Below are 12086 nucleotides of genomic sequence, written 5' to 3' on the forward strand. Positions count from 1 at the left end.
GATGTCTAGCACGAGGGGACACAGCTTTAAATTGAGGGGAAATAAATATAGGACAGATGTCAGAGGTAGGTTCTTTACTCAGAGAGTAAGGGTGTGGAATGCCCTGCCTGCAACAGTAGTGGACTCGCCAACACTAAGGGCATTCAAATAGTCATTGGATAGGCATATGGATGATAAGGGAATAGTGTAGATGGGCTTTAGATTGGTTTCACAGGTCGGCGCAACATCGAGGGCCGAAGGGCCTGTACTGCGCTGTAATGTTCTATCAGTACACAAACTCCTAGTCATTGCCACATCAGTGTTGTGTCTGGTGTGGAGCACAAATTGTCTGCTGAATTTCATACATTACAACCACAACTAGACTTCAAAAATAATTTGTTGACCGTGAAGCATTTGAGAGACCCAGTGGCTACCAAATGCAAATCAATCCTTTCTACTTGGTTTTCCGCCTTTTAAAAACTCTTTTGCAGAATGTGTCCGTTGCAGGTGCGGCCAGCATTTGCTGCCCATCCCTAATCGTCTTCGAGAAGGTAGTGGTGAGATGCCTTCTTGAACCATTGCAGTGCCTGTGGTGAAGGTGCAGCCACAGTGCTGTCAGGGAGGGAGTTCCAGGATTTTGACCCAGCAACAGTGAAGGAACCACAAGGAAGAAAATGCTGGAAAATCTCAGCAGGTCTGGCAGCATCTGTAGGGAGAGAAAAGAGCTAAAGTTGAGTCCAGATGACCCTTTGTCAAAGCTTTTGGTTTCAGATTCCAGCATCTGCAGTAATCTGCTTTTATCCAGTGAAGGAACCACAATATACCGGACAGCACAGTAGCATTGTGGTTAGCACAATTGCTTCACAGCTCCAGGGCCCCAGGTTCGATTCCCAGCTTGGGTCACTGTCTGTGTGGAGTCTGCACGTTCTCCCCGTGTCTGCGTGGGTTTCCTCCGGGTGCTCCGGTTTCCTCCCACAGTCCAAAGATGTGGTTAGGTGGATTGGCCATGCTAAATTGCCCTTAGTGTCCAAAATTGCCCTTAGTGTTGGGTGGGGTTACTGGGTTATGGGGATAGGGAGGAGGTGTGGGCTTGGGTAGGGTGCTCTTTCAAAGAGCCGGTGTAGTCGATGGGCCGAATGGCCTCCTTCTGCATTGTAAATTCTATGAATATAGTTCCAGATCTGGTGGCAAATGCTCAATCCATGTGAACATTACAACCAACTCAATGAATCCTAATGTTGCATAATAACCTCACGTGGAACTCATCAGGAAAGGCTTTCTGTAATCCTCCAGAACACTGTTGCTGTACTACCACAGGTATTAAGTTATCTTAATCGAGCATCAGGTTATACTAGTTATGCCACTTGAGCATTACAAGTTATGCTACAAAAGTATAACAAGTTATCCTACTGGAGTATTTGAAGGTTACGCTCACATTTCACTAGATATAATACTATTTTGACATTTTTTAAAGGGCAATTTAGCATGGCCAATTCACCTACCCTGTACATCTTTGGGTGGTGGGGGTGAGACCGATGCACAACACTACAGCTACAACGCTGGCATTTCACAAGTTACAATGCTGGCGTTTCACACATTTCACTAGTTAAAACACTGGCGTTTCACTAGGTACAACACTGGCATTTCACACATTTCACTAGTTACAACACTGGCATTTCATATGTTTCACTAGTTACAACACTGGCGTTTCACAAGTTACAACACTGGCGTTTCACACATTTCACTAGTTACAACACTGGCATTTCACACGTTTCACTAGTTACAACACTGGCGTTTCACTAGTTACAACACTGGTGTTTCACACGTTTCACTAGTTACAACACTGGCATTTCACACATTTCACTAGTTACAACACTGACATTTCATATGTTTCTCTAGTTACAGTACCACATGTTTCACTAGTTATACTAGCATGTCACACTTTTCACTAGTTAGAGCATTGGCATGACACATGTTTCACTAGTTATGCCACTGGCATCACACATTTTATTAGTTATACTAGCGTGTCATACGTTTCACTAGTCATGACACCGGCGTAACACATTTCACTAGTTATACTAGCGCGTCACCTGTTTCACTAGTTATACTAACATAGCCACGTTTCACTAGTTATAGCACTGGAGTATCACACGTTTCACTAGTGTCACACATTATACCAACCATACTACTAGTGTCGCGAGTTACACTAGTTAGAGTAAGTCGGGCTTGTTATAACTAGTTGTAATACTGGTTAGTGATGCCTGCTCGGTGCCGTGCGGCCTACTCAGCCAGGCCTCGCTGTCGTACTCACAGGGGACACGGGAAAGGTCGGGTTGAGAATAGTCCGGGGCGGCGGCGGCACCGCCGGCTCCTCCGCCGCTGAAGAGGCCGAAACCAGCGCGCAGCCCTCCCCCGGTGCCCGAGTTGTCCATCCCGCTATCTCTCTCTCTCTCTCTGCTTTCGCCGCAGCGGAATCGCCGTCACCTCCCGCCGGGCCCCGCACTCACTGACCGCGTGGAAACCATAGCAACCGCGCGACACTTTGCGGCGGCCTGGCCATCTCACTTTACGGCGTCAACGTCACGTGACGGTCACGGCTCTGCCGCCATGATGGTGAGGTCGCCGCCATCCCGCCGAGCGTCAGCAGCGAAGCGTCTTCCCGCGGCGCCATCACCAACCCAATCACTGTTTAATCAGCTTCCCGAGCCGGTCAGCCGGAAAACTCTCCGGCCATTGACCCCATTCCCTCATCATGGCGACCATTCCTCTGGACACTCTGTCTGGACACTGACCCCTCTCTCTGGACACTGACCCCTCTCTCTGGACACTGATGGGGCCTCACGGTAGCATGGTGGTTAGCATCAATGCTTCACAGCTCCAGGGTCCCAGGTTCGATTCCCGGCTGGGTCACTGTCTGTGTGGAGTCTGCACGTCCTCCCCGTGTGTGCGTGGGTTTCCTCCGGGTGCTCCGGTTTCCTCCCACAGTCCAAAGATGTGCGGGTTAGGTGGATTGGCCATGCTAAATTGCCCGTAGTGTAAGGTTAATGGGGGGGATTGTTGGGTTACGGGTATACGGGTTACGTGGGTTTAAGTAGGGTGATCATTGCTCGGCACAACATCGAGGGCCGAAGGGCCTGTTCTGTGCTGTACTGTTCTATGTTCTATCCCTCTCTCTGGACACTGACCCCTCTCTATGGACACTGATCCCTCTGTCTGGACACTGACCCCTCTCTCTGGACACTGATCCCTCTCTCTGGACACTGACCCCTCTCCATGGACACTGATCCCTCTGTCTGGACACTGATCACCCTCTCTGGACACTGACCCCTCTCTCTGGACACTGATCCCTCTCTCTGGACACTGACCCCTCTCTCTGGATACTGACCCCTCTCTCTGGACACTGATCACCCTCTCTGGACACTGACCCCTCTCTCTGGACACTGATCACCCTCTCTGGATACTGACCCCTCTCTGGACACTGACCCCTCTCTCTGGACACTGATCACCCTCTCTGGACACTGACCCCTCTCTCTGGACACTGATCCCTCTCCCTGGACACTGATCACCCTCTCCCTGGACACTGATCACCCTCTCCCTGGACACTGATCACCCTCTCTGGACACTGCCTCTTGACATTAACCCCTTTCTCTCTGGACATTGACCTCTCTCTGTGTACAATCTCTGGACATTGCCCCCTCTTTCTCTGGACATTAGCTCCTCTCTGGACATTGACCTCTCTCTCTCTCTCTCTGAACATTGTCTCTGACCCTTCTCCCTCTGGACATTGCACCTCATTCTCTGAGCCTTAATGTACTTTGTGCCTTTCACTCTGACAACATTGTCTATCAGGACCATTGCTTGATGTCTCTGGATACTGTACCTCTGAACATTGTGTCTCTCTCTGGGTCATCGCGAACCTGTGTTTTAGGTGCCTTGTGATCACATAAGGATCAAAATTGGGGCACGGAATGTGCACTTGCACGCCCAAAGGAAAGTGCAAAGGATACAAACTTGGTTAAGGGATTTGTGAGGACATAGCCGGCGACAGGACATGCGGTGGTGAGATAACAACACAGATCTGACTGCAATGCTGATTTGACATCTCGGCTGCCAGTTGCAAAGTCCACAATCCAGTCACTGCCCTGCATTGACCTCCCAAAGTGGAACAAAATGAGATAAATGAAGAAGTCATGCGGTCAGTTTCTCTCTCCACAAACAGAAGTGCAGGGTAGTCCCGGCGTTTTCTGTTTTTATTTTAGATTTCCAGCGTCTCCTATTATTTTAGGAATAGATGATTTAGGGGCAGCATGGTGGTGCAGTGGTTAGCACTGCTGCCTCACGGCGCCGTGGTCCCAGGTTCGATCCCGGATCTGGGCCACTGTCCGTGTGGAGTTTGCACATCCCCCCCCCATGTTTGCGTGGGTTTCAAAGCCCAAAGATATGCAGGGTAGGTAGATTGGCCGCGCTAAATTGCCCCTTAATTCGTAAAAATGAATTGGGCACTCCAAATTTTTTTTTTTTAAAGGAATAGTTGATTACCAGTGCTATTTAAAGGGATTGTGACAGACCAACTGGTTAGTCGCTGGATTATTTATTCCGGCAGTTAGTGTCATTGCTTTTGGGGATTTCCTGATCAGTGATCTGCCAGGTCTTGAAGGTAGTTTTGTGGTTACATATTCATGGATCTATCCTTGCCCCCCCCCTCTTTTTCACCAACATGCTGCCCCTTGGCGGATCATCTGGAAGCACGGTGATAGTTTCAACACGTACACCCAGCTCTCCCTCACCACCAGCTCTCCAGTTTCTTCTGTGGATAAGGGATGTCACTCTTTTTCTCTGTGTGCAATATTAAGACCTCCGGTGCATTTCCAGAAAATCCGGGTGCTTGTTAATGGGCGCTAATGTATTTATTTATCTATTTGTGTTGCTTGTGATGTGACCATCAATTCACTCGAGAGACGATAGGAAGTAAACAGGCTTTAATAGACTTACAACTGAGCCTGCCTGCGACCAGAAGAACTGAGGGCAGACGCACAAGGCTGCAGCACATTATACTTCCGGTAGTGGGAGGGGCCATGGGCGGAGCCAAGGGTGGAGCCCTGTACAAGCTCCTCATCTCCTCCTGTGGGCAAAGCCGACAACGGCTCACAGACAAGGACACAATGCTATACAGTGTGAACACAATACTATACAGTGTGAATTACATGATGTACATTCACCACAGCTTGCAACCAACAGATTTCCAAAAGCAAAATTACCCAGTGCAGAGAGGGCCGAGGAAGGCGGAGGGCCTCCTAATGAATCTGCTCCTGGTGCTGGCGAAACTCTCCATTAACAAGTCCAGGCAGTGGGCGACAGAGAAGGTCGTCTGGCCGGACTGCCTGTTCCTCTTCTGCAGCCGGGTGTCCCTGGAGAGGGAGCATTCCGTGGGCACCGCAGGGCATTGGATTGTTTTATCATCAGTCTTCACGGTCGAAGACACCAGTGGGATGCCAAAGCTCCAGGAGAATCGGGGCAGAGGTGAGTGCAGTGGCCATCACTAAGGAGAAGGTTCTGGGGAAACTGAAAGGTCTGAAGGTGGCTAAGTCAACCTGGACCGAATAGTCTACACCCCAGGGTCCTAAAAGAGATAGCTGAGGAAATTGTGGAGGCACTGGTGGTGATCTTTCAGGAATCACTGGAGGCAGGAAGGGTCCCAAAGGACTGGAAAGTGGCAAATGTAACACCGCTGTTTAAGAAGGGGGGGAGCCGGAGGACTTCCGGTGACGGCGGGCGGGAGGCAGCCGCACACTGGAGGGCTCCCGTTCGGGAACGGAATTTTTGTGGTCTTAACGCCTGGTCCCTGGGGCAACGGAGGCTGAAAAAGCTGTAAAAAGGCACAGCGAGAGAGATAGCCAAGTTGGGGGGAAAAAAACAGTCGTCAAAAAAGTAGTTAATGGAAGTCCGCCGGGGAGTGGAAAGGTCAGGGCGGGGACTGCAAGGAAAGCGGAGGCTGGAGCACGAAGGGAGGCCACATTGCTCACGGCAGAAGAAATTACCACGGTGATGGCCGTGGAACTTGAAAAACAGTCCACAAAGCACATGGAAGCGATGAAGAAGGAGATGGGGGCGGTATTGAAAGTGCTGGTGGAGGAGGCGATTGCCCCGGTGAGGGTGGTGGTATCGAGCGCAGCGACGGAGGTGCGGGAGCAAGGTGAGACACTGAAGGAAGTGGAAGAGGCATTATCGCAGCACAGTGATCAACTCACCTCGATGAAGAAGGAGCTGCGGAGGGTGATAGAGACCAACAAGGGTCTGTGAGCCAAAATAGAAGACCTGGAAAACAGATCCAGGCGGCAGAATCTGAGGATCGTGGGTCTGCCCGAAGGGGTGGAAGGCCCGAGGCCGACAGAGTATTTTGCCACTATGTTGGCTGAGCTATTGGGGGAGGGGGACGATCCCTCTCGATACAAACTGGATCGGGATCATAGGTCATGGAGGCCTACACCAAAGGCGAGTGAGCTGCCAAGAGTAGTAACTGTTTCCGTAGGTACAGCGTGAAGGTGAAGGTCCTGTGCTTGCAAAGCAGAAGCGGGAGGGGCCTCCACGCTGGCTGGTTTAAGTCAGCCAGTGAACGGGAGTGAGGTGGGGGGGAGGGGCACGGTGGCCTCCCTCAACGTGCCGGCCCCGACGCAACATGGCGCGGGAGTTCAGGGGCCGGCGCGGAAGAAAATAGGCCCGGGGAGCGAGAGGCTAGCTCGCCAATCAGAGGGCCCCGATCGCGGGCCAGGCCCCATCGGTGACCACCCCCCCCCCCCCCCCCCCCGGGGTTGGAGCACTCACCCCCACAGTCCGCCCCCCGACCCTGCGCACAGAGTTCCCGCCAGCTGCTAGAATACAAGACCAGGGATGTACTTCTGAGGCTGTATAAGGCTCTGGTCAGACCCCATTTGGAGTATTGTGAGCAGTTTTGGGCCCTGTATCTAAGGAAGGATGTGCTGGCCTTGGAAAGGGTCCAGAGGAGGTTCACGAGAATGATCCCTGGAATGAAGATCTTGTCATATGAGGAATGGTTCAGGACTCTGGGTCTGTACTCGTTGGAGTTTGGAAGGATATGGGGGGATCTTATTGAAACTTACAGGATACTGCGAGGCCTGGATAGAGTGGATGTGGAGAGGATGTTACCACTTGTAGGAAAAGCTAGAATCAGAGGACACCATCTCAGACTAAAGGGACGATCCTTTAAAACAGAGATGAGGAGGGATTTCTTCAACCAGAGGGCGGTGAATCTGTAGAACCCTTTGCCGCAGAAGGCTGTGGAGGCCAAATCATTGAGTGTCTTTAAGACAGAGATAGATAGGTTCTTGATTAATAAGGGGATCAAGGGTTATGGTGAGAAGACAGGAGAATGGGGATGAGAACATATCAGCCATGATTGAATGGCGGAGCAGACTCGATGGGCCGAGTGGCCTAATTCTGCTCCGATGCCTTATGGTCATATCAACCCCTCATCACATTTTGATTTGATGTTGATAAGTTTCCATTGCTCGTTGTTATTTATGGGCAGTGCCCCTACCAGGTGTGGCCCCTTTTAGTTCATCCCTCAATTAATTTCTGTTATTCTATTTAGTTGATTGGACCCTGAAATAAATCACAGCACAATGTCAACTTTGCAAGGACTCCTACCACTTCTTGCAGCCACCATGCACCTCCCTGTCAGTGGTTTCCAGCCTCCAGTGGTCGGCGAGGGTACTGCAGGTGGTTTGTGTGTCCGATAAAGGACCGTGAAAATAAAAACAGGCAGAAAATAAAAATAACGCGTACCTTGTAATCCTTGGAAAACTATTTTTTTGCACTTTTTAGCAATATATTAATCCCTGTAATTAAATAGTGTGACCAGAGGTAGACTTTCAGTAGGCCCCGGCCAATGGTGGTGGTGGGTGGGGGGGTGGGGGGGTGGGGGGGTGTGTCCCAGTAGGCGAGGTGACTTGTGGAGGGAACACCAATCGGAACCTTGGTAGCTCTAAAGTTGTTGATAGACTCAAGAAATTTGAATGAGCTCTATACAGAAGAATGTTGGGCTCTAATTGGTGGCCGTTGAGAGGTGATAGAAACTTAGAGCAGTTCAGATACAGATCTCCTGAATTGGTGTAAAGTTTCCCAACTTTCATTGATTAGAGGTGCAAAGCCTCAGACAGGTTTCTGGTGCTTGGTCGGGCGAGCAGCCTGATGTAGACGAGAGTTCACCGACCTGACATTGGGGTGCGAGCATGCGAGGTCTTCAGCAAGACAGAGGCACTGGCCAATGGCCGTTGAGGGGAGCATAGGGTCTACCCAATTTGTTGTTTCCAATTAAGGCCCAATTTAGCGTGGCCAATCCACCTACCCTGCACATCTTTGGGTTGTGGGGGTGAGACCCACGCAGACACGGGGAGAACGTGCAAACTCCACACGGATAGTGACCCGGGGCCGGGATCGAACCCGGGTCCTCGGCGCCGTGGTGCAGCAGTGCCAACCACTGCGCCACCGTGCCTCCAGGCCAGGGCTGAGGATGGCAGGGCGGACAACCAACCAAAAAGAGCAGAGGCCACCGGGCCAGAAAGTCAACAGCAGCCAGGAGCGCACGCGGTCGTCGCGGCTCGAGGCCTGCCCACCCGAGAGAGAGCAGCTGTGGGGACTTGCGAAGAAGGCCAGGGAAGCGATGGCATCATGTGTCAGGGAATCGGGTAGTAGCGGCCAGAAATGTATTTGTGAGTGTGCATCAGAAACTATTAGAGATATACAAGTTCAACTCCGGTCAGGCTTTGGCTACGCAAAAAATAATGTTTAAAACGGATTGTGGATGTGGTGGTCCTCAAAAGCTTTTGATGGCGATCAGTGATCCCCATAAAGGATAGGGTTGGGAACGACTGCTTTAAATAGCTTTGGCTCTGTGTGGTATTGAGACCCGTGTTGATATGTGCCTCCAGCGAACAGTGTGGGTGGTATTCACTGAACATGGCAGTTAAGTAAGACAGGATCACAAACAACAGTGAGGATTAATTGCATATTGCGATCCCCATGCCCATTCTCGTGGGCTGGCTCATTTAAACCCCAGTGCGTCTCTCTTGAATACTTGGGTTGCCTACTGTGGTTGGCGAACTGGAGTATCACCCAAAACTTTCATTTCAGACTAAATCTTGTTGGTTACAAGCAGGACAAGTAGATAAATAAATGTAAGGGGTGAATTTACCTCTGAACTTACGGATTCATCTTTCAGTTGGAGGTTTTCACTGTTGTGGGTGTTGGGGCACACTTCTGACCCAAGTGGAACAGAGTGTGAGACAATGGCAGAGTTCATGTTGCAGGCTGAACCCACTTTAGGAATTGTGTCGCGTCTGTCCAAATTTCAAAGGATGTTATAGGTTACAGAGGGACATAGATAAGCTGCAGAGCTGGGCTGAGAGGTGGCAGATGGAGTTTAATGCGGAAAAGTGTGAGGGGGTTCACTTTGGAAGGAGTAACAGGAATGCAGAGTACTGGGCTAATGGCAAGATTCTTGGTAGTGTAGATGAACAGAGATCTCGGCATCCAGGTACATAAATCCCTGAAAATTGCCACCCAGGTTAATAGGGCTGTTAAGAAGGCATATGGTGTGCTAGCCTTCATCAGTAGGGGGATTGAGTTTCGGAGCCACGAGGTCATGCTGCAGCTGTACAAAACTTTGGTGCGGCCGCACCTGGAGTACTGCGTGCAGTTCTGGTCACCACATTATAGGAAGGATGTGGAAGCTTTGGAAAGGGTTCAGAGGAGATTTACTAGGATGTTGCCTGGTATGGAGGGAAGGTCTTACGAGGAAAGGCTCAGGGACTTGAGGTTGTTTTCGTTAGAGGAGAAGGCTGAGAGGTGACTTAATAGAGACATACAAGATAGTCAGAGGGTTAGATAGGGTGGACAGTGAGAGTCTTTTTCCCCGGATGATGATGACCAACACGAGGGGACATAGGTTTAAATTGAGGGGTGGTAGATATAGGACAGATGTCAGAGGCAGTTTCTTTACTCAGAGAGTAGTAGGGGTGTGGAACGCCCTGCCTGCAACAGTAGTAGGCTCGCCAAATCTAAGGGCATTTAAGTGGTTACTGGCTAGACATATGGATGAAAATGGAATAGTGTAGGTCAGATAGGCTTCAGATGGTTTCACGAGTCGGCGCAACATCGAGGACCGAAGGGCCCGTACTGCGCTGTAATGTTCTATGTTCTACAACCACCCCTTCAGAAACCTAAAGTAGTACAATACAGAAGGAGGCCATTCGGCCCATTGTGCTGGGCTGGATCTCTGTCTGAGTTACTCGGAAAGTTCCGCTCCCTGCCTTTCCCCTGTATTCTCTGCTGATAATTATCCAACTCCTCTTCGAAAGCCACAATTGAATCTGTCTCCATCACATGTTGCCTGAGTGAGCCTTATCTTATATACCGTTTCCTGGGGGCGGAGCCAGAGGCGGAGTCCCCCAGGGTTCCAAGCCCGGTTTTAAAGGGGTACGGTACCATTATATCAGCTACTGATAACATTCAACCACTCACTGAAAAACAAGTTCCCCATGTCACCCGTAGTTCATTTGAAGTCTTGGTTCTTGATCCTTCCACCAAGGGAGCCGTTTCTCCCTCTGTACTCTGTCCCCGACTCCTCATGATTTTGAACACCTCGATCAACCCTCCTCCCGAAAGGCCCCAGCTTTGCCAATCTGTCCTCCTTGCTGAAGTCCCTCATCCCCGGAACCATTCTCAGAGTTTTCTAAAGGTTCATCATAATTTCCATGCTTTACTATTCCTCTATTTGCAAAGCCAACAAAAGCTTTTGCCTTATTGCTTGCTTAATCTAAAAATAATCTTCATTAGTGTCACAAGCAGGCTTACATTAACATTGTGAGATACCCTCAATCACGACACAGAAGAGCAGATAGATGATTCAAAGGCTTTAATCATCTGAGAACTACAGCAGCCGAGAAATGTGCTCATCACATGTTGCCTGAGTGAGCCTTATCTTATATACCGTTTCCTGGGGGCGGAGCCAGAGGCGGAGTCCCCCAGGGTTCCAAGCCCGGTCTTAAAGGGCCAATGCATTAAAGGTAAGGTACCATTATATCAGCTACTGATAACATTCATCACACACTGCAATGAAGTTACCGTGAAAAGCCCCTAGTCGCCACACTCTGGCATCTGTTCGGGTACACAGAGGGAGAATTCGGAATGTCCAATTCACCTCACAAGCACGTCTTTCGGGAGTTGTGGGAGGAAACCAGAGCGCCCGGAGGAAACCCACGCAGACACGGGGAGAGCGTGCAGACTCCGCACAGACAGTGACCCAAACCAGGAATCGAATCCAGCACCCTGGCGCTGTGAAGCAACAGTGCTAACTACTGTGCCACTACTCTTCAATGACTGTGCACATACATATCCAGTCGTGTTTCCTATATTACCATTGTGATTACACTCCAGAGGTACATTGTTGGTTGCATAGTACCTGGATGAGTGCAGCTTCAACAATACTCGAGAAGCTCTACACCATCCAGGACAAAGCAGCCCGCTTGATTGGCACCCCATCCACACACATTCACTCTCTACACTACAGTGGCAGCCCTGCATACATTCTACAAGATGTTTCAACTCACCGAGGCTCCTTAGCATCTTCCAAACCCGTAACCTTTATCATTCGGACAACCGAGGGCATCAGACGCATGGGAACACCACCACCTGAGTGTTCCTCTCCAAGTTACTCGCCTTCCTGACTTGGAACTACATCACCGTCCCTTTACTGTTGCTGTGTCAGAATCCTGCAACCCCCCTCCATATCGCCACTGTGGATGTACCCACACCACGTGGCCTGCTGCAGTTCAAGAAGACCACTCACCACCACCTTCTCAAGGGAAATTAGTAATGCACAATAAATGCTGGCCGCACCAGCGATACCCACGTCCTGTGAACTAATGAGTTTTAAAAAAGGTGCTTTGGGATTTCCTGAGGGTGTGAAATGTGCTCCAAATGATTTATCTCCATCATTTTGTCTTTGTTCTCTTCCTCGGTCTCCCTTCCTTTCAAAACATTTGTGACATTTCCCCCCCCCCCCGTCTCTTCTATTGAAATAAATGCTC

The 12086-nt window shown here is 50.1% G+C and overlaps 1 protein-coding gene across 1 annotated transcript in view; it reads right to left on the reverse strand.

Annotated features, from left to right (window-relative positions):
• The window catches only part of LOC119956057 (mitochondrial import inner membrane translocase subunit Tim23-like), a 46301-nt gene extending 43799 nt beyond the window's left edge, over positions 1-2502 (reverse strand). The window contains exon 1 of the mRNA XM_038782864.1: positions 2291-2502. Within this exon, the coding sequence (XP_038638792.1) occupies positions 2291-2411 (121 nt within the window). The 5' untranslated portion in view covers positions 2412-2502. The remainder of the gene's footprint in view (positions 1-2290) is intronic.
• Between the last annotated feature and the right edge of the window lie 9584 nt (positions 2503-12086).

This window comes from Scyliorhinus canicula, chromosome 22 (assembly GCF_902713615.1).
Source record: "Scyliorhinus canicula chromosome 22, sScyCan1.1, whole genome shotgun sequence".
NCBI classification, from domain to species: Eukaryota; Metazoa; Chordata; class Chondrichthyes; order Carcharhiniformes; family Scyliorhinidae; genus Scyliorhinus; species Scyliorhinus canicula.